The sequence below is a fragment of the Triturus cristatus genome, chromosome 4_2 (assembly GCF_964204655.1).
Source record: "Triturus cristatus chromosome 4_2, aTriCri1.1, whole genome shotgun sequence".
Classification (NCBI taxonomy): Eukaryota; Metazoa; Chordata; class Amphibia; order Caudata; family Salamandridae; genus Triturus; species Triturus cristatus.
The window spans coordinates 281,470,215-281,493,961 of record NC_140586.1 but is presented as its reverse complement, the minus strand read 5'-3'; the positions used below and the strand labels follow the sequence as shown (position 1 = coordinate 281,493,961).

General features: G+C 46.6%; 1 protein-coding gene across 2 annotated transcripts in view; it reads right to left on the bottom strand.

Annotated features, from left to right (window-relative positions):
* Positions 1-8,962: 8,962 nt before the first annotated feature.
* The window catches only part of TRMT1L (tRNA methyltransferase 1L), a 410,259-nt gene continuing 395,474 nt past the window's right edge, over positions 8,963-23,747 (bottom strand). For both annotated transcript variants that reach the window (XM_085601513.1, XM_085601514.1), the window contains exons 16-17: positions 11,123-11,249; positions 8,963-11,030 (exon numbers count right to left, since the gene is read on the bottom strand). In XM_085601513.1, coding sequence (XP_085457639.1) covers positions 10,724-11,030; positions 11,123-11,249 — 434 coding nt within the window. In that variant the 3' untranslated portion in view covers positions 8,963-10,723. The remainder of the gene's footprint in view (positions 11,031-11,122; positions 11,250-23,747) is intronic.

Sequence of the window (23,747 nt, the reverse complement as noted above, 5' to 3'; positions counted from 1 at the left end):
TACAGTAGGGGATTCAAATAAAGAGGGTTGGCCAGGCAGCCTCAGGAAGGCTGACAGGGCCGAAAGGTATCCTTTGAGACTGCCCAGAGCAGAGCCCTGCTGGGCAAGGGTCAACATAAAGAGAAGGACTTGAGAAAGGGAGACGGAAAGAGGATCAATATATCTTTCTGTACAATATTTTACAAACTTTTGTCACCGGCAGGCGTACATGGTCTTGGTAGAGGAAAGACTGCCTGCCAGCCAGCCAAAATAACATTACATACTTTGGGAAGAAGGTTGAATGCTGTCAACTGCCGCCGCTCAATCTAAATGCAAGAAGGTACAGGTTTGACAGGTTCATGTGGAGGACCCTCTCCTGCGACAGAAGATCCTCCCAAAGGGGCAGCCTGTTGGGAGGAGCGATGCACAGTTGGATAAGCTCGGGGTACCAGACTCTCTGTGCCCAATCTGGAGCCACAATAATGACTTGTACCAGGTCACTCGATCTTCTTGTGCGCACTCTGGACAGGAGTGGTATTGGCGCAAAGGCATACAGGAGGCTTGAGCTCGACTAGAGACGAAAAACATCGACGAGCGAGTGCCGCCTTCCTGAACAACTTGAGAATACAGTTAATGATCCGAATGCTGACGGAATACTTAAAGGCAGACATCATCCCTACTGGTCTACAGGTTAGAAATATCCCAGGGATTTTCACAGAGAATCCCAAGTACATCACAAGCTTTAGCTATATCGGTACCAGCTGCTCCAGACATTGGATGGTGCTCAGCCTCGATATAGCTACAGAGGAACTTAAAAAAACTTTCTTTAGAAATATCTGAAATTGAGAAACAAATCAAAGAAAGTAGCTCAACTGCTGAGGGCAAACCAAGTACAAAAAACAGTTGGCAAGTTCTATAGACTTGAACAAAATAAAAAATCAGTTAAAGTAAAAAAGGATATTAAAGCCTACACAGCAGAAAGAGCTTGCCCCTAACTGAATAAAGACTTTAACCTTAATAGATCTTACAGCAACCTGTGTAACAAGACTGTGGGGTAGAATCAACAGGAGAAACAACTTGGTAGGCTTTTCAGACACCTCGGCTGACTCGTCAGACAATTCTGTTCAAGGAGATGGCCCTAGTACATCTAACAGAGCAGCCAACGACTGTCTTTGGACGAGGCCAACAAGAGCCTCAAAAGAGAGGTGGGTTGAAACGTACTCACTGGCAGAACCCTCCAGGAGAACGCCACACACGACGGAACCACTACCAGTGGTGACCAACTCTAATCTCAACCTAAACCAGATGATGGAACCCTTGGTAATCTCTTCCCTCGTACACGGAGGTATCAACATACAAGATACCCCCGCCAATATGTTACTGCCTATCTTTAATCTGACCAAGCACCAACTTAATGACTCTGAATTATCGATATTGAACAAAGGTCTATCTTTTGTCCCAACCACCCACACCAACTTTCTTGACCTTCAAACAGAGGTCCTTAGATTATTCCGCAAAAAAAGACTTCAGTTAGTTACTTTCTACTGAATCCCTTGCCATCCAAAAACCCGAACACATCATTGAGACCAACGTCCACGTTCTCTCCCTCCTCGAACATGGTCCCTCCTGTAATATCAACATTTGAGAAACTGGTACTCAAAGATCTCTCTACAATGGAGAAGGGGCGACATTTTGTCCCATACATCTGCTCAACAAAGAGTAATTAAAATGGATCTTGAGGACAGGCAGTATCCACACAGGCCTGAACAGACTTGAAGACTGGACAACACTGCTGTAATTTCATCATTCTGTCCAGTATCTGTTCAACAACCAGTTAGCCACCGTAAACTTAGTTACATCTCTTTACATATTGGCATTAATTATGTATAAGTTGTATTTTCATTCCACATAATTGTGCGGACACTTGTCCTCCATGTAGCTATATGTGTGACTCGCAGCATTGTTAAACCACCTGCCCATTGCTCAAACCACTTTGACTAACCTTACATCACACTACCATTGCTCTTTTCAGTGTTATGTTTTTACCGTGCTCACCTTTTAGAGTTAATATCAATTATCCTTTTGATTATGTATCGACAGAAGATATTCAATATGCATAGCTGTCACCTTATCCATCTGTTTCTACCCTCTGGATTATATCACCCGAAGTCACTGAACAGTTTCGTTAATGTAATTCTTGTCACCGCAGTCACTTCTGTATTTTCTTTCCATGCTGCTATATAATGCCTCTCCTCATCCCTTCCCCACTCCAAGATGGCCAACCCGTTTTTCAGGTCACATGACCCCGCCTAAACCTATCGCACAATACACTACCGGTAAACCAGACTTCCTCCCGCAGTCACCTGACTAATCAGTCATCGCCCTTATAACTCCACAACAGACGCATACCGGTCTCCCCAAACTGCGCCGACTACCACACGTCACGTAGAGCCACATTCTAGGTAAGCGCTCATCCTTTGCCAGACTTCCATAGTTTCAGACACGGAAAGAATCGGCACTCAAACTTGATTTATCCCCACAGGCCCATCATTTACCGACCTGGAAACTTCCAACGCTGCGAGCATAGCTATCTTACTGAGGTAAGGACCCCGTATACCCGGTCTTACATTGGTTTCACTGTGCCCCCGCCCCTTTCTAATAATCATTTCCTCCCCTCTATGCAGGCCTATCCCACTCACCATGCTACGGACTCATTGCTGTATATTCTGTCTATAAGACGCTGATCCCGCCTCATTCCTTTCATTGATCGAATTTGGATTTCCAGGGTAAGGCATCCCCAACAGATGTTTCGCATGCCCCGAGTGCCACATCCCGCCACCCGGTTTTCCGTTAACAGCCCCTTATCTCATCTCCAGGTCAATGGGCCTCGCCAGTAATCCTGAGACGCTTTATTCTGCCCTCACCCATAGGGCTGAACTGCAGGTACTGCTCTTGAACTAAACGCCGTTGTTTTAGCGCCTTAGACACTGGCCTCTATCACTGAGCTCAATACCGGCCCATATTATACACCACCATTATGGCACTACATCACGATACCGGCTCATTGCTTTAAATCCTTGGTTAAAGCACTAGCTCTCCTAATGCATGGACGCGGCCACTAGCCTCACAAACCCCCCGACTGTTCGGACTATAGACATCACGGCACTTCCCACACGCAATCTTAATTAATGACTGCCACCCTATTTCAGTGGTAATAAGAGAGTTCTTGTGTGTTTTCTGCAATTTTAATCCCTGACTCACCTACCTATACGTCCCCCCCCCCCCCTTTTTTTCACCTTATTTCCATGCTAAATGTATAGTAAATTACAGGCAAATGTTTTCAGGCACTTTACCCGATAGTCCTGATGACGATCCAATATCCCACAGATAAGGATCGAAACCCCGTTGTGGTCAACCTTATACACAGTGATCTCTGCATTTAGAATTGTGTAAAGGTGACCTCTCCACATTTGTTGTTTCACAATTTATGTATTACTTCATAGAAAACCACAAACTGCCTGAGCCTTTTTACTTCGTTTCTTTGTTTTAGATGTGGGTCCATGGATACAGGCTTGCATCCCACTGTTATTTGACTCACAATTGTGTTCTATTTTCAATTATTTTGCATATTAAAATTGCCTTTGTCCGGCTGGATACTGGCTTAAATATAGTACTGACTGGGGCTATATTAATTGTATATACATTCTCTACTTTCCCAGGGACCACTGTCTCTTATAAAAAGCCTTGGAAAATCCAGCATGCAAAACTGCTGACATTGCGCTTTCTCGGTGAAGGCGAACAGGTCTAACCAAGTCTCTCCCCGCTCACTGCTGAAAAAGACCTTGCACCACTTAGGAATGGAGACACCATTTGTGATCTGCTAGGCATTGAAAGCTGAGTTAATCCGCCCAGGCGTTCAGAGAACCTGACAGGTGTTGAACCACCAGAGAAATACCCTGCTGTTCAAGTCACGTCCAGAGACGCAGGGCCTTTTGACAAAGAGCCAGGACCCCACCCCGCCCTGCTTGTCGCAGTACCACATGGCGGTGGTGTTGTCTGTGAACACTTGAACTAGCTTTCCCTTGACTGAAGAAAGGCTTTCAATGCCAAGCGAATCACTTAGAGCTCCAGCAGGTTGATGTGGAGTCCAGATTCCATCAAAGACCAGAGTCCTCTGCTCTCCACCTCTCCCAAGTGGCCGCCCCATCCCACGAGTGATGCATCGGTCACTACTGTATGATCTGGTTAGGGAAGGGTGAGGGGTTGGCCTCTGACTAGATTGCAGTTGATCTGCCTCCACCACAGGTCCTGTGCAGTTCCCTCCGAGATCTGAACCATGTCGGAAAGATTCCCCTGATGCTGCGCCCACTAGAACTTCAAGTCCCACTGCAGAGCCCGCTTATGCGATTTGGCATGAGTCACAAGCATGAGGCCATGATGCCCAGCAGCCTCAGTCATTCTCACCGAAATCCAGGATAGAGGCTTGAACAATGGTATCGTAACCTGAATAGCCTGGGCTCGCCACTCAGGAGGATAGGCGTGAAACTGCACTGTGTCCAGAATAGCTCAGATGAAAGGCAAGCATCTGAGAGGGAGTCAGGTGTGACTTTGGAACGTTGATAGTGAACTCCGTGAATGCAGGAGGTTCTCCATAGTCTGGAGGTGGGGGACAACATCCTGGGACGAGTCCGTCTTCAACATCCAGTCATTGAGACAGGGGAAGCAAACACAAGGAGATGATGGACGGAGAGCTGAAACTTTTCAGACACTCACCCCCAGGGACAGATCTGGGTTGAATCAGTCATCGTTCTTTAGCTCACTTCGCCAACCCAGTTCAGACCCAGCCATATGCAAATCAGTCCTGACCCTGTTCCATTTGGGAACAGGCCAACCCTTTTCCTTTTTTGAGGAAGTAGTTGAGGGTTCGGAGATCCAGGATAGGACCAAGGCCCTTGTTCATTTTTGGTACCAGGAAGCAGCGCGAATAACCACAGCCTACATCTGGCACCAGAACCCCTCTCTATGACTCCCTTGGCCAAGACAGACATGTCTTTCTCCTGCAGTAATGTCAGGTGATCCTCCGTCAGCCAATCGTAGGATGGAGGGAGGGGGTTAGTCTTGAAGGGGACAATGTAGCACCCTCGGACTATCTGAAGAACCCATCCGGCCGACGTGATGTTTTGCCAGTGATGGAGGCGATGGGTGATCCTGCCACCAACGAGCTGCCTATGATCTTGAAGGGCCGGACTAGGAGGGTTTGGAGGCTAACGTGACCTCTGGCCGCCCAGCAAAGGGGTCGGAAAGAGCCGCGCCCAAAGCCACATTGGAGTTGCTGAACTTGTGCGGCCTTGTGGCTGGGGTATGGGGCTCAAAACCCCTTCTGGGGAAAAAAGCAGAAGGGGGACTACTGGCCACTGAGAGGCCCAAGGCACTTGGCCATAGAACACAAGTCATTAAAGTACTCCAGGGCCATGTCTGCTTTGTCTCTGAAGAGACAGGTGCCATCAAAAGAAATGAGGGAAGCCTGGACATCCCCAGAAACGCCAGAAGTTCTCAGCCAGGCGTGACATCGAACAGCCACCGTCAATGACATCACTCTGCCCAGAGAGTCAGTCGTGTCAAGCCCACAATGAATGGCGAACTTTGCCGCATCTCTCACCTGCCTGACAGTGCTTGGGAGAGGATGGCCTGGGCCTCTTCCGGGAGCTGTGGCAGCACTTAAACAACTGTTTTCCAAAAGGAGTAAGAATAACGGCCCAACAGGCATGCAGTGTTCACCGATGCAAGGCTGGTGGAAGAAAAGATTTTCTTACCCCAACTAACTATCCAGTCTCTTAGATTCCCTATCTGGGGGTGAAGAAGGGAATGCGCCTTGTGAGTTAGAGGCTTGGACCACCAAGGTGTAGGGCGGTTGGCGAGGAAATTTGAGTTGCCCGGAGCAGGGCGATCGCGACGGGCGATTGTCCTTTTCACAGGAGCCCGTGTGCTGGAATTGGACCAGGTTTCCAGAAGGACATCAGTGAAGGCCTCATTGAATGGCAGGAGGGGTTTCAAGGAGGAGACCCCAGCTGCAAGACCTCAGTCAAGATGTTCGTCTTGACTCCCACCACAGGGAGCTGAAGGTCCAGGACCTCAGCAGCCCTTCTCACTACCATTGCGTATGAAGCTCCCTCCTCAGTAGCCACGGTAGGGGGCAGAAGGCAGGCCAGAATGTGGAGAGGTATCCAGTCCATGGGCCTCACCCAATTTCTCATACCAATCCATTTCGTGTTCATGCTGGTCTTGTAAAAGGTTCACTGACCCCTCCCAATCTTACTCCATTTCTAGAAAAACAAAAGGTCTAGGACCCAAAGGTGCTGTGGGCGCCGGAATCTGCATCGGTAGGTGCAGATCCGGCTCATCAGGGATAAGAATGTGGTTGGCGCAATAGGCGGGCGCCGGGATTCTCGGTGTTGGGGCTGGCGCAGGTCATAGTGGTACAACCAGCGTCAGTCTGGATCACGGGGATCATCGGTGCGTAACCATATGGAGCCCCCTCTTAAGTCTGCGGAGCCCGAATGCGCACTACCAGGCTCAGGCCGCCAAAATATGAGGCACATGGCATCATAGATTTCCTTGAGTTTGGCAGGGGTCACTCCGGCTCCCATAGTGGCGGGAAGCGCTAAGCCAACCCAGACGCAGGTTCAGCCGAACGAGGCCTAGAACACAGACCCCTCTGTCGCGTCAGCCGACTGATGAGAAGTCGACGCACGCTTTGACTTCTTGTGCTTTTTGTGCTTCTTACCTCACAACTAGAAGACTTCGAGTGGGAGGACAAAGTGACAAAGGGTAGCTCTCTTCAAGGATCTGCGCTAACCGGCACGGAAAGAAAAGAACTGACGTTAGCGTGCTGAGGAGGCACCTATATAGGTGATGCAGACGTCACATCGACAGAGATGACACCAACACCACCAAGCGATTCGGATGACGTCAAGCGGAGCCTACCGGCGCACAAGGGTATTACTCAATGGAAAATCTTCCAGATCCAGTCTGATGCCTGGGAAATTCTAAGGTAAGGAATCTGCAGCTAGAAGTCTATCAGATTAGGCTGGGCACCTTGATGAAGCTGAAGTGGCTGTCTGTATAAGGTACCTCTGCTAAAGCCCCGAAAGGAGAGAAAAGATTTATGCTGTTGGTGTGGTATAGCAGATAGGTCCAAGAAGGACACTGTGGCCCTCCTCTCGCCGAAGCACTTAAGAGCGGACTCTGCCTTGTCCCCAAAAAGCCTGGTCGCATCAAAGGGCATGTCCACAAGGGATGACTGGACATCGCCCAAAAAGCCTGCCGACCGTAGCCATGCAAGGAGCCATGTGGAAATGCTAGAGCCAATTGCTTGCCTGATGGCGCCCATGGTGGCCAGACTGCAGCGGATTGTAAACTTGGCAGCATCACAATCATTCTGCATGACCTGGGTCAGTATATGTTAGTGTCGGCCAATTTCATGACCTGCATTGTAGTCATTATCAGAATCTGTCACGACCAAGGAATATAACACATGGGACCTGCCTTGTGAAGGAGGGACAACAGCGGGTCTGAGGCGGAAGGCTAAGGTTTGGGAAACCTATTCAGCCTTCATCATAGCGGCGCCTACTACGAGTCTGAGAGCACATTGGGCACCTCGTCTTCCAAAGTCAATGGAGTTGGCATCCGCTTTGGCGTTCCGAGAACTGCTTTTAGTTCATGGAACCAGAGTCGGAGCCAGTATGGGTGCTGGAGAAGGTCCGGTGATGGGTTCAGAGGGTCCAACTGGTGTCAATGGCGAACCCATCGGCAGTATACCAGATGCAGGGCCTGTTGGCTCCTTGGGGCTCGCAGGTGCACCAGATGGAGGCAGAACTGATCTGAATTGTCAGAGCATGGCATTGTGGAACTCTTCAATCAGCGGTGGTGTCTCAGATGGCCCTGGAAACCCGAGTTGTGCTGGGAGTAGTTGCAGGATGGGCTGCGACATCAATAGACTTCGGGAAAGAGATTGAAAGGCATGGTGTGCCCTAGCGCCTTCTCAAGAGTATGAGAGAGGCAGAAGGGGATACATCCCACCTGGACTTTTTATGATTTTTTTTCACTTACTTAAAGATTTGAAGCGCAATGATGAGCGACGTCTGGATCGACTCCTATGACTTCTAGAGCAGGACTGAGAAATACCCTTGAACCTGGACATTAACTAAGTGGAGTCTTCTGATGCTTGGCGACATATAGCTTCACCTTGTGGCCTTATATGGCCTTCGGGTTTATCGATGCAGTCACTGAAGGCCTAAGAGTTGTGACTCGACTCAAGGCACTACAGGCAAACCTGATGATGATCTGTCAGACCTTTCTTTGTGAAAGGCCTTACAGGGTTTGAATCCTTCAACCATGGGAGGTGGCAATTACCTTGCACACTGAAAAATTTATGGAAAAAAAAACCTTCGGATTCGGGTCTGTGGCATGAAAAGAAAGGAACGGACGTTAGTGTGAGGGAGTGATGGCTCTAAGCCCCACCTATTATTTCTGAGTGGATTAGCGCTGTCTGGTAGGCTTCGACCTAAAAATAATTTACAGATTCACCTACTCTGCCTTACAAATTCAAGGAGGAATGCTGGGCAGAAGAGGCAGAGGGAGTGGATGGCTAGCCGGCTAGACCACGCTGCCTTGGAAGGCCACCATTCCAAACATTAAAATGCATGCCAGGGATAGGTTTATCAATATCTCTCTTCATTTAACAATATAAAACAAAAAATAAGGGTACAGTCAGAGCACAGGATATTTCTAACCAAGCAACTGTTTTGTGAGGTGGAGCTTTCAGCCCTTATTACATATTGGCGTTTTACAGATCATAGGCGTGAAACTAAATAGTTGTTGCAATCTGTTCCTGAAATATAAACAGTAGCAAGTTTAGATATCTGCAATAAAACTAACTGATCCGAGACTTAAGAGACTTAAAAAGACACACAGTAGCCAAGGGTTCACATCGTAAATTCATTTATAAAAACAAAAGTAACTTTTTCCATCATCTAAAGCATTCTTAAAATCTTCACTCAAATGAAAAAACAGACTTTAATTGGGAACTGCCTAAACAACTCTAAGCTTAAAGTATTTCATTCACGAAGGAAACATTGTAAACAAAAATCCACAACAGCATGGACAGAAATGTGAGGCTGTTAAAAAGCTTTATTTTAAGTGGGTATCAGAAACTAGAGACCACAGAATAATAATAGCAACAAAGTGATAAATTCATTAGAAATGGTAAACTGGTTCTGTGTTTTCATCCATTATACCTCTACACCATGTTGCTTTGGAAATCGCCCCAGCTAATAGTCTGTTTCATTTAACTGAAAAGCAAATTTTTAAAAAAACTAAAAAAAACCCACATTACATTTGTCTGAAACTTGTATTTTAGAAACTACAGATGGGCCCATATGTACTGCAAAGAAAAGCAGTTTAAAAAAAAAGTTTGACAAACCAACTGTGGCTCATATACCTGTGCTCACATGTTTGCTTTATTATTATTTGTAATCCTGTATGGAGTTTATTACAAGCAAGACAATCTCCCAAAGAGGTTGGAATTGTGTTTCCTCCTTATTAATTTTCAATTGGAATGCCTAAAAAACGTTTTTGACTACTGGAAGAAAACTGAATATGGCGGTACCACAGGAACGGAATGTTGTGGTTAGGAAAAACCTCTGTTCTGAAAGAATACAAAAAAAAATAATAACTAAATAACCCTAAATGCATACATTGAAGGTTGGTATATGTTAATGTCTGGCTGAGTGATACCTCGATGCTGCTGATAAAGGTTTACTTCGCATTCAGCTTGTAGTTGATGTTAATACAGAAAGGGTTAACAACTGTTGAATTCTTAAGCTGTGAATGCCTACCTGTCGATTTATGTGCATAAACAATACTCGCCTCTCCAACCTCCTGGACAAAATTTTGCCTACGCCTTCTCCTTTTCTCTTACTACTGCCAGTTTCCCGACATGTATTCATCCCTACATTTCATGATACACATGTAGAGGACCAGAGACTTTTAGTGCTGCGCAGTAAGGTTACCTACGAGCAGCATGCGGCTTTGGAGAGGGGGGAAAACCTTAACCTTGAATTTACATGAAATTTTGATTCCAAAACGGGTCTTGAAAATTAGCTGTGTGAGGACAGGTCTCTAATTCGAAGTTTAAACTTAACATTCCAGAACAGCAGACCACACTCCTTGACAGAAAATGTATTTGAGGTATCACTTTTCCCAAGTAAAACCTTCTTCGGGACTCTTTTTTTCCACCAACTCTATCACACTTCTGGGAAGATGTGCCAGTGTTTATTAGCGTCTTCATTAAAGATACTCTCACTGTAGCAGATCTACACACCACAAAAAGCTGAAGGACCATTCACGGAAAGTAGATTTGTGTCTGCCTGAACCGTTAAAGAACATATGCATCATTGACAGTCCCATGTGGCACATAAGAGATTTCAGAAAACTAGCGGGACAAGAGGTATGCACTTGCTAACCATCAAATATATACAACCCTAGAATGTAGTCGCAGTGAAACCACAGATAAGATGGCTCCCTCCCCTGCTAAAATCAAAGGAGGGATTTGATGAGCTACTGAACTGTCCTTTTGGATTTTTGACGGTGCCAAAAAGCATGAACTGCAGCAACGTCTTGACTGATAACCCAAACTCAAGATTTAACAGGTAAAGCAGTGAAACTAAAGACAGGCCAAAGGGTCTCAAAACGACTGCATATCATCCAAAAACTGGTTATCCACAAACTCTGAACTTTGTACAGCATCGCACTCCAGCACAGACTCAGCCTTTTGTACAGCATCGCACTCCACCATGGCGATGTCTTCTTCAGGCTGTGTTTCTTCAGTAGCCTGAATTCCAGCCACAGGCGTATTTGGTGTAGAGCTATGCAGCTCCAAGACAGACTTGAACTTTGCAAGGGTTGCGTTTGTGCGAACCCCTAAAGGATCAAAATGAGTGCGGCTAACAAGAAATCCAGCTTGCATCAGATACTGCAAAAACTTGTTCAATCTGCAACAAAAAACAAATTCAATTTTTTTTTCATTGAGTTTGCCTAAAAGTAGGAAGACTGGTTTCAAATTTAAGAAGTTCAGGGTCCTTACTTTGGTGAGTTCATTCCTCGAATGCTGTGTCTGTGGATGCTGTAGTAAAAGCAGGGGTGCTCGGTGCGTGCTTCAAACCTCTGACGTTTTGTCCCCGACTTAAGCATTTCAATGTTTTTCCTCTTGCCTAAAACATAGAAAACATCAACACTATTAAAGAAAAAGTTCAAATTAACAGCCAGAATGAGAAATAAATGCAAACTAGGTCTTTCTACGTTTAGCGTTATTTTCCCCTAATATTATATAACTAAACACAAACAGATCAGGGGTCAGAAACCTTTTTCGTCTACAAATTTGAAGAAGCTTGTTTAAAAACTTTGAGATCACGATGAAAACTGCAAAGTTCAAAAGCACTGTGGAAAACAGTACTGCAAAAGCAGGCTTTCTATAAGAAAAACTCAACAAAAACATTCTCAGAGGGTAAATTCTCCATAAAAATGTATATGCATGCATATTCTTCCACCAAAAAACCCCCCTTTTTTGTAGGGACATTCCCACCAGGCTAAGTTTCGCATAGATTATCCAACTTCGCAACTTTTGAAAAATGCGTAAACTTTTTATCAGGTGTCCATGACACCCATTACTCTAGTTCAAGACGACCTGTCAGCATTGTGATGGGTCATCAGGATATGCAGGGCACACCTCAGCTTCCTTTGTGTGAATGTCTAGAGCGAATGCTCAAACTGCCCAACAGTCACCCTCCCTCAGACATGGATCCCATGGGTGGGCAGGTAGGCAGAGGCACAGAGTGGTAAAGAAAGAAAAATACCCATTTTCAAAAGGGTAGCATTTTCAAACATGCAATTTAAAAACCATCTTTTCTAAAAGGTGTACTTTTCAGTGAGTTCAGAGACTCCAAATCTCCATCTCTTACCAATCGGAAGTTACATGTGTAAGCGGTTACAAGGCAGCTCCAATGATAACATAAGGGTGAGATAGTTCTTGCAATAGTGAAAAACAAAATTGGCAGTATTTCACTTTTAAGACACGTAAAATATCACAGTACGTGTCCTGCTTTTAAATACCCTGCCCAGGGGGCTACCCAGGGCTGACTTAAGGGGTGCCTTACATGTAGTAAAAAGGAAAGATTTGGGCCTGGCAAGTGGTTGCACTAGCCAGGCTGACATGGCAGTTCAAAAACTGCACACACAGACACTGCAGCGACATGCCTGAGAAAAGTTTGCAGGACTACACGTGGGTGGCACAATCAGTGCTGCAGACCCGCTAGTAGCATTTGAATTACAGGCACTGGTCACATGCAGTGCACTATACTAGGGACTTACTAGCAAATCAAATATGCTAATCATGAATAAACCAATCACCAATACAATTTGCACAAGGAGCGCTTGCACTTTAGCACTGGTCAGCAGTGGTATAGTGGCTAGAGTCCCAAAACCAGAAAAAACTAAATGCCAGTACACAGTCAAAAAAAGAAAGTCAGAAGTAAAAGGACAGGGGAAAAACACGCCAAAGATGACAGGTTTAACACTGGGTTACACAATACAACCTTGACATCTAAGATAAGATAAGATGTAAAAGCTAACATTGGACCAGACCCTCAATGATGAATAGATGCTATAATTGTGATGCCGACACCATTTTGTAAGATATGGGAACTCCAATATTGGCATTATGTAACTAACAATGTGTTGAAATTAATACAAGATTTCAGGGATAAGATTAAAAGTGTTTTAATACTCCATATCCGACAGCATCATCTCCATAAGAACATGAAGGAGTTGGACTAGAGGACCTGCATGCTGCCATCAAACCCAGGGAAGAAGATCCATGTCAGGAGAGAAAAGATGGATACTCGCTGCAAATTTATTGTGATTCAAGCAGGTCCAGAGCATCTCAAAGTGAGTCGGTCCTAATAAAGTGTAGGAGGGAGTGACTAAACCAGCCTTTGTCAAAGGTAGAAATTTGGATACATGATCAGACAAGAGCAGTGGAGTGTACAGAGGATTGTAACATGAGCAATTTTAGCCATGAGCTGCCTGGAAGGTTACAGCGACATACAAGACAGCAAATGTAAATGTAAATTGATACTTGTATAGCGCACTACTCACCCGCAAGGGTCTCAAGGCGCTTGTACGAATACCGCTGTGGAACCCATCCTGGCTTTCCCTGTGAGGCGTCCACTCCTGGGCACCACCAAGGTGGAGGCCAGGCATCCTTAGCGTTGTGGGGGCCGTTGTGGAGATTAAGCAAGCTATTGCCCAGAGATGCAGAGTGGGACTCCATGATTGGAATGGCACCGAGGCAAGAATGATCAGGTCCGTGGAATTTTTTAGCCCAAGACCCGCCAAGGCGGGGAATTGAACCCTGGTCCCGGGCTAGACCTCTGCATCAGGGTCTGCCGTTCTAATCATTGAGCCACACTTCTCCACAAAGGCAAAGGCCATCTGCATGAGAAACGAGTTATCTTTGTAAGCAATCTTTCTGGTGGATCCCTATCTAACCACGATTCATCACCTAGTGAAGATCCCCAGACCCCCAGTCTAGATCTGGAAACTCAAAGCACTGATTCGGGGCGCCTGCAGGTAGAAAAGTGTGACTGTGTCAATGTAATTCCTTTCCGGTAGTGACAGAGGCGCATATAAGTGCCACCCATGTGCGCTGACATCAGTTTATTTTTTTTAATCGGTCTGCGTCATCAGACGTGGAGCTTAATGACCACTTGAAACAAGCATTTTCAAGGTCCCGCATTTACGAAACTCTCGAAAATGCAAGACCTATTGAATTGCAAATGGTTGTTTGCAAAAGCACCCCATGCCGCACTATCATTTTAAAGGTGGCCGAGCAGCTGAACGATAACACTGAGAGCACTTAATATAAAGAGCAGGGCAGGTTATATAGACCAACATTGTGGCAGAGCACCACTACTGGAGGGAAGTAATGACCCATAAGAACAAAAGTTACTTACCTGTAAACTGTGGTTCTCCAGTATTGGTGTCTTTCATAGATTCACATGCTTGAATATTCCCCATCGTCGAAGTGGGAGTCCCACGGTACATAACAAAGCAATGTAGTAATAACATAAGCCTATTAGGCATAAAAGAAAGAAAAAACCATAGAGTTTTCATAGATAGACAACTTGTCACTTCTATAACATATCACTGTTATGTTCTAGGCCAAATCCAGCCAATCAGGTGTCCGCACCATCTAGAACCCTCTCCCCAGAGACTCAGGCTCTCAGATTTTCGTAGCACAAGAGGGACATATAGTCAAATACATGATAGAGCCTCTGAGGGGAGGTGGGTGGGTCGCATGTGAATCTATGAAAGACACCAATACTGGAGAACCACAGTTTACAGGTAAGTAACTTTTGTTCTTCTCCAGTATTGGGGTGTCTTTCATAGATTCACATGCTTGAATAAGAGTAGTGAGCAGTGATAGCAGAATAATACAAGGTACATAAGAATCAAAACAATAGCATATACAGTGCAGAAGACTATATGCATATCAAAGCTATATATATATATATATATATATATATATATATATATATATATATATATATATATATATATATATATATATACATACATACATACATACATATATATATATATATATACACACATAAATAAATAAAAGTACCTTGTATGCAGGAGGAGAGAAGCATCAGAGGCTCACCTTATTTAAAAAGATTGCGAAGGACTGCTTGTCCCACGGCTGTGTCCGTGTTGTCTGCAGCATCCAGACAGTAGTGTCTCGTAAAGGTGTGTCTGCTGGACCATGTCGCCGCTCTACAGATGGATTGAAGAGGGACTCCAGCAAAAAGCGCAGTAGAAGAAGAAACCTTCCTTGTGGAGTGCACTTTCACGGCAGCAGCGAGAGGTTTTCCTGCTTGTTGATGGCAAAAGGTAATAGCAGAGGATATCCAACGTGCTATAGATTGTTCGGTGACAGGATGACCTTGTCGCATGCGTCCGTAGGAGACAAAGAGTTGGTCATTTTTACGAATGGCAGCAGTTCTCTAAAGATAAAATTTGAGACATCTCTTGACATCCAAAGAATGAAGTGACTTTTCTGCAAAAGTTTGAGGATTAGGAAAAAATGTTTTTAAAACAACCGGCTGATTGAGGTGGAAATCAGATGGCACTTTAGGGATATAGGCCGGATTGGTGCGAAGCAGGACAGAGTCATTAGTAAATTGAAGAAAAGGTGGGTTAATGGTAAATGCTTGCAAGTCACTGACACGGCGTGAGGATGTAAGAGCTAGGAGAAGAGAAGTCTTCTAAGGACATGTTTGAGGCTGACCTTATGGATTGGCTCGAATGGCGATTTCATGAGCTGCGCCAATACAATGTTTAAATGCCAAGGAGGAGGAGGCCGACGTATCGGAGGAAACATCCGAAAAAGTCCTTTGAAGAATTGTTGTATTACTCTTGACGAGTAAAGGGAGTTAGAGCCATCTTGACGGAACCGTGAGATTGCCGCTAAAAAGACCTTAAGGGTCGCATATGAAAGGCCCGATTTTGCTAGGTGCAAAAAGAAAGGTAAAAGTTGCTCTGGCCTGGACTGAATAGGATGAATTTTGGCATCACTGCACCATGAACAAAATCGTTTCCATTTGAGTTTATAAGTTTTTACAGTAGAAGGAGCTCTAGCCTTTGCTAAGACTTCTCTGCACTCCAAAGGGATGTCCAAATTGACAAATTCAAAGTACTCCGGTTCCAAGCCGCTAAGTGTAGAGACGCAGGATCGGGATGACAAATTTGACCGTGTTCCATGGTCAAAAGATTCGGAAGAGGACGAAGCATGATTGGTTCGCACTGGGACAGTAGTAGCAGTTCCGTGAACCATATTTGTCGAGGCCATCGGGGAGCTATTAGGATGAGCCGACAGGGTTCTTTCCTCATTTTCCGTAGAACCTTGGGGACTAGAGGTATTGGTGGAAAGGCGTAAGCATAAATTGTGGACCAGTTCATCAAAAAGGCATTCCCGCATGACTTTGGTTGGGGAAGCCAACTTGCGTAGAACTGGCATTTCCGGTTCAGATAGGTTGCAAAAAGATCCAGATTTGGGGGACCCCATAGCTGGAATATGTGATCCAGAATGGGTTGGTGCAATTCCCATTCGTGATTGGTCGTGGAGGATCTGCTTAGGGAATCCGCCAGAATGTTGGACGCTCCCGGAACATGTACTGCTGTGAGGGCAATGTGATGTTGAATCGCCCATTTCCAAATCTTTTGAGCCTGAAGGGACAACAGAACGGACCTCGTGCCTCCTTGCTTGTTGATTTAGTGCATGCACGTTGTGTTGTCCGTCCGGATCAATACCGTGCTTCCGTGAATGATGGTTCTGAAAGCTTTTAAAGCCAGAAAGATGGCCAGTAATTCTAACAGGTTGATGTGTCTCGTCTTTTGATGAACAGACCACTTGCCCTTCACAGTTAGGCCCTGCAACTGGGCGCCCCAACCCTTGAGAGATGCGTCGGTGGTGAGGGTAAATTGTGGAGTGTCCGCTAGAAAAGGACGCCCCGCGGACACATGATGTTCGTGAGTCCACCACAAAAGAGCTCTTTTTAAGCGATGGGTGACTGACTAAGTCGTTGAAAGTGCCCGAGACCTGAGCCCATTGCTTGTCCAGTTCTTCTTGGACAGGTCTCATCTTCAGGCGGCAGAGAGGGACTAGAGGAATGCAGGACGACAACATCCCTAGGAAAGATTTCAACTGTCGGACAGAAACAAACTCTTTTAGATGGATAGAGGCCGTAGATCGCGAAGACGTTGTCGTCGTTCGTGCGACACAAAAGCTTTTCCTAGAGTGGTATCCAGAATGGCTCCCAAGAACAATCTGTTTTGAGCTGGGTGCAACTGAGATTTTCCAAGTTCAGTGTGAGGCCCAGAGATTGGAAAAGGGATTGTAGGAGAGTAGGGTCTGCTTTCTATGTTCACCCCCACTTTTTGCTTTTGCTTTACTAGTTTTCGACTTAGATGTGGCTGTGGGCCTGCTAATCAGACCCACAGCCCTGCTGTTCTCTCTCTAAAATTAATGCTATGTACTTTAGGTGCATAACCCATTTGGATAGGATCACCTTATTGGCCCCTGTACAGTGTACCCTAGGTACCCAGGGCATAGGTGTACCCTAGGCCTACCAGGGGCTGCAGCATGTATTATGCCACCCCTGGCCTGGCCTTCCATTTTGACACAACTGGCTGATCACTCAGCTGGGGCAAGGTCGTGTAATCACCCCTTGCTTAGGTGTAGTATTCCTATACCTAACTTACATATAGACACATGTGTACCCATCAGTCACTCCTATGGCAGGCATTAACAATCCTGGAGGCAGAGTGCTTGGTAACATGTGAGATGGTGCTCTAGCATGAGCTGAGCCTGTCTGCAGCTTTCGGAACCAAGTCCTTATAGCTGTTCTATAATATAGCCTACCATATACTCTTAAAGTGCCTTATAATCTTAGACGGTTATGGTAACTATGGTTTGGCTTTATCGAAACATGTCGTGTAAGGTGTCTAACACTGTGGAATAATACCCCCATGCCATTTCTGGACATGAGGATATTATTCCCCCTTCTAGAGGGAAAGACATGTTAAGATCATACTTCACTGTTAGCCTCTGACCAAAGCCTCAGCATCACAAAATGGATGCTGCTGCCACGACACAAGTCTGACCTCCTGCAGCTGGGAGTGATCCCAGCCAGGGAGGCCTGGACAATAGGTTTCCTGCTTGGGGAGGTGCTAGCACCTCCCCAGACAGCCTTTAGTGTATTGGGGCAGGGTGGGCTGAAAGGAATGAGACATGCCTGGGGCACACAAGGTGTTCCTTGCATAGTCCAGTTCAAACCGGCGCTGGGGCACTCCAGCCCCAGCTCTGGAGCGAAACTGGACAAAGGGAAGTGGGTGTAACCACCCCCTCCCAGGTCCCACCCATAAGGCGTGACCTAACAGGTATCCCAGCCCCCCAGATTAGTATAAGAGTGGGAGTTGGGCCTCAAGACTTTAGATTATCCTGAACCTGCAACTTGAACAGAAACTCTGGACCTTCGACATTCGACGAAAGAAGAAGAAGAATCTCCCTTGTGGCCAAGGAGTGGCTACCCTGTGCAAACAGGCACCATCAAGAGACTACCCTTTGCTTTGCCCACGTTCTACGAGGAACTGACTGCAGAGCCCGACCAGAGCCTTGACTTCCAGACTTCTCCGACCCTGATCCACATCCACAGCCGAGCTGAGATCCGTGGAGGCGACGAGCGACGTGGGACCGGCTACCTGGGAAAAGTGGCTAGTAACTTCAAGCGCAGCTTCTGAGGCACCCTCGAAGTTGTGCACCGGGGATTGAGAAGCCCCAACCCCAAGTATCATCTGCACCGAAGATCAGCCCCCCACACTCCACGAGTCCTGCGTGGGGCCCTTCTGCATTTTCCTGCTTGCCGCGTCTGTCCGGTTGCGTGCCCGCTGGCTAGTGGCCTTTGTGACGACGCACCCTGAAATCTTCTGCGCTGGTTTGGCTCCTCCAGACTGGCTCCCGCATCTCTGCAAAGAAGAAGCACCCCAGACCTTCCTGGTCTGCACCAGAAGCAAGTCCTCCGTTCTTCGTGGGTTCCGCTTGCCAAGGCTTGGTGAGTCCTAGTCCAACTTCGACGCCGCCGACAGCAAGAGCCTTCGTGGGACAGCTCGCCTCCCGGTCCTGGTCGTCCTCGACGCTTCCTGGTCCTCCTGGCTGCAGCGACAAGCTTCACCTTCACCTGCAATCTTCACGACATCGCCTGGTTCCTTCCTGGTTCCACGTGGTCACTGGCTAGTGACCTTGACTCTGTCCCTTCTGCTTGCAGGTCTCCTCTCTTCTTGATCCCAGCCTTGGGATCCACCGGACACTCTTCACTGACTGCCTGTCAGCATCTTTCTTCAGGCATCCATAGGAGTCGACAACGAAAACCGACGCATCTTCACCCCTATGCACCCGCAGCCTGTGGGCTAGGTAACTTGGGTACTCCGGTGCTCATCAGGATAGTGACTATCCTAGTGTCTAGTTTTCCAGTCTCGACTTCCTAGCTACTCCGGAAGTGTCCTAAATCTATCGTTTTCTAAACTGTACTATTGCTAGTGACTTTTACGCATTACGCGTGAGTGTTTCCACCCTGCACACGAATCCCGTGGGCCTCCCACTTCCTAACTAACGCTAGTGTAGTGTAGCCCCAGCGATTCCCTAGGCCTAGGCCTATTCTATTTCCGTGACAGAGGTCCTTATACCACTTACTTAGTATATGGTTTGCGTGGCCCCTAGGGCCTAACTGTATTACTTACCTGTGTGACTTAATGTATGCTTAAATAAGACTGTGTTGTACTTACCTCTAATCTCATAAAGAGTGCTGAGGGTTTGACTAGAATAAATACACTTTATTTTATACATATATCTGTTGTGGTGTCCTTTCATTTGGTATTCAAGGGATTATATATGGTATCACAGCTGGCTTCACATGCCATTCAGAGTTTAGCCTAAGACTGCTCTTGTCCATGCTACCACTAGGATAGCTGGTCTATAAGGTTGACTTTACAACCAATCACCATAAGGGTATTTGGACTGATATAAGGTGTGCACTAGAACTAGTGACATCATACATCAGGCCAACTTCTCACAGGGATCTGCAAAACAGAGTTTGTTTGGACGCTAGTTCGAAAGACTTCGCCTTTAGAAGGCAGTCGTCTAAGTAGGGAAAGATTTGAACTCCCTGAAGGCGAAGGTAAGCTGCCACCGGTGCAAGGACTTTTGTGAACACTCGGGGAGCAGAACGAAGGCCGAATAGCAGGACCTTGAATTGAAAATCTCGTCCGGCCACCCTGAATCTGAGGAATTTTCTGTGTCTTGGCAATATGGGAAGATGAAAATAAGCGTCTTGTAGATCTAGTGTTGTCATGAATTCTCCTTGAGAGAGAAAAGGAAGGACTTCTTGTAGGGACAACATACAGAAAGTTTGTGTCTTTATGTATTTGTTCAGGGCTCGCAAATCCAAAATGGGACGCCATTCTCCTGACTTCTTCTGTATAAGGAAGAACCTTGAGTAGAACCCCCTGCTCTTCTGTAGTTTTGGCACCACTTTGATCGCGCCCTTTCTCAATAAAATGTTTAGCTGCTTCAGTAGCTCTTTCAAATGTGCAGGAGGAGGACCTCTTGGTGGAGTATTTGGAGGAATCTTTATAAATTCCAAAGCGTGTCCCCTGCGCACAATATCGAGAACCCATTGATCTGTGGTTATTTGCGACCATTTGGAGAAGAAGCGGGAGATTCGACCTCCAAGTTTTGGAGGAGTCCGTGACTGAGGGTAGAGAGAGTCATTGTTTCTTTGAGGAATCCTTTCCTCTGTAAGAAGATTTGCCTCTGTATTGTCTGTAGTTGGAAGAATTTGGCTGCCGATAAGATTGCTGATTTTGTGAGGAATAGCGGTTTTGTCCTTGCCTGTATTGGTTGGAATTACCACGAAAGCATGAGCAAATGAAAACCACCAATGTCAACTGGGGGAGAATCCAAGGGGGCTGGATCAGCGGGAGAAGGTGTTTGAATCGGATAGTTGTCCCAGTCAGAAAGGAGGGAAGCATCATCCAGCTCACCTTCCTCCTTGTCAGCGTCATCATCTTGTTCCTCGACAATATCTTCCAGTGTGATTGGAGTAACCCTAAGACATTGTTCTCTGGTCACTGATGTAGGTGTGACTACGGTTTCCCTATGTGAAACAGGTTGTTGAGGTGTCTGCGGCGCTGGAGTGGTATGGCCAGACCGCGGAAAACGGCGATTATAATCATCCAGCATGTACTGTAAATTGGAAATCAGACTTAAAGGCAATTGTGCCATATGAGGTTCCTGAACTGGATGTGTGTCATAAGATGAGAAATCATCTTGTTGCGAGTCTTCCTCATCATCCTCCGAGTCCTGACATTTAATTAGAAGTTCTGAAGGACTGCGAGCAGCCCGAAATCTATCATCCTCGTAGTCTTCATTGTCAGATGAAAACAGCACTTCAGGAGGCTGTACAGGTGTTTTAAGTGGCATCAGGGTATCCAGAGACGAATGCCGTCGTTGAAGCAGATGGTTTGAAGTCTCTAATGGTAGCAAATCCAGAGTTGGAGTCGTCGCCGTTGTTGCTGGCGCTGAAATTCGACGTTGAACTGCCGTCGACGACGAAGCCACCGTCGACGACGAGGTCATCGCCGACGACAGAGCTACCGTCGACGACAGAGCTACCGCCAACGAAGAGACCACCGCCGTCGACGAAGCACCCGCCGACGACGAGCCACTCCTCGACGACGAAGCACCCGTAGACGACGAAGCACCCGTAGACGACGAGGTCATCGCCGACGACAGAGCTACCGTCGATGACAGAGCTACCGTCGACAGAGCTACCGCCGACGAAGAGACCACCGCCGTCGACGAAGCACCCGCCGACGACGAAGAGCCACTCCTCGACGACGAAGCACCCTTCGACGACGAAGCACCCGTCGACGACGAGGTAATCGCCGACGACAGAGCTATCGTCGACAACAGAGCTACCGTCGACGACAGAGCTACCGCCGACAAAGAGACCACCGCCGTCGACGAAGCACCCGCCGACGACGAAGCTACCGTCGACGACGAGCCACACCTCGACGACGAAGCACCCTTCGACGACGTTTGCTTCTTCTTCTGTTTGATAGTCGTCGACGACGAAGCTAAGGGTAGCGTCGATGAAATGGGTCTCACCTTAACTGACACCAGCGTCGACGGTGAAGACGCCGACAACATGATCATGGTTGGCTTCATGCTTCATAGACATAGATGCCGAGGTCGTCGATGTAGATGTGACGACGGCAGCTCTCGTCGACGGAGGAAGCGTTGATGAGCTCGTCGACGAGAGAGGCAGTTTCTGGAGGTAAAAACTGCGCAGATGGAGTCTTAGACGCCTGAGAATCCGATCTCGGGGGCGTCAATGAAACAGAGAGACTCCTGGGGGTGGGGGTAAATCACCCCTCTTGAAGTAGAAGGTTGTGTAGAAATCTTTTCTCCATGATGTTTCTTCATCACCTTAGGTCTAGGAGAAACCTTCTGAGAGTCACAAGACCTTTTAAAAGAGGGAGCAGTTTGAATGGAAGATACACTCTCCACATCAGAAACAGGATTTTCTGAAGTTTTTAACTTCTGTAGCCACAGAAGGAGACGCCCTTCTCTATCCGTCAAAGTTTTTTGTGAGAAGGTTCTGCAAATTTTACAGTCTTTTACCTGATGTTCAGGGTATAAACAATAAATGCATTTTTTCTGAGGATCTTCAGAATGAAGTCTCAGTTTACCACAGCTCCCACAAGGTCTGAAGAGGGACTTCTTGGTTGTAGACATCATAAACTCAATCTTCTGTGAAGTATGAGAAGAAAAAACTGAGCAAGCTCAGGGAGACTCCCTTCACACGACGTGCGGTAGAAAATCTGAGAGCCTGAGTCTCTGGGGAGAGGGTTCTAGAGGGTGCGGACGCCTGATTGGCTGGATTTGGCCTAGAACATAACAACAGTGATATGTTATAGAAGTGACAAGTTGTCTATCTATGAAAACTCTATGGTTTTTTCTTTCTTTTATGCCTAATAGGCTTATGTTATTACTACATTGCTTTGTTAGGTACCGTGGGACTCCCACTTCGACGACGGGGAATATTCAAGCATGTGAATCTATGAAAGACACCCCAATACTGGAGAACAAGTAATGCCCCTAAACAGTCAAAGACGAGGATGACGAGAAGTAGCAGACAACAGGAAGTGCACGCTAAAATGAGGAGCACCAGTATGTGACAACTGTATGGACCGCAATCTTGGCAGAGTTATCCTTACAACTCAATGCAAATGCTAACAGGAAACACATCAGAGCGATATCACAGCAGATAAGAGGAGTCGTCGTGGGTGATAAGAGGAGGAGCAGCCGAACGATAACACTGACAGCACTTAATATAAAGAGCAGGGCAGGTTAAACAGACCAACATTGTGACGGAGCACCACTACTGGAGGGAAGTAATGCCCCTAAACGGCCACGGATGGCAGGAGAAGTAGCAGACAACAGGAAGTGCGCGATAAAATGAGGAGCAATAGTAAGACAAACGTATGTAAAGCAATCTTAAGCCATTTATCCTTATAATTCCATGCAAATTATAGTAGGAAGCACAGCAGAGCGATATCACAGCAGCAGGGGATTATAAGAGATGGAGCAGCTGGTGATAAGAGGCGGAGCAGTGGAACGAGTACCCTGTTAAAATGAAGAGCAGGGTAGGTAAAACTGGAGCCCGCAAAAAAAACAAGTAACCTGACCCGAGGAATGCAGCTGCCACCCTGCGCGCCGCTGCTCGCTCCAGCAGGCAAAACGCCGTGGGAGTGAACATTAAAAAAGAGGTGGGACATGCACCCGCCGTTAGCCATTTACGTGCTTTCATTATTGAAAGACACACGCAAAAGCCAACCCAATGCGTGGGGGGAGTCAGACCCACACAGAGCAGTTACAAGAAGCCTCGCACTGATTATACTGATTATAAGTTCTTTGCTAAAATTATGGCGGCAAGGTTAAATACTGTGATTTCACATTTAGTCCATGAGGACCAAAAGGGTTTTATTAGAGGTAAACAGTTGAAGGAGTTGACCTTTTCCCTTATTGG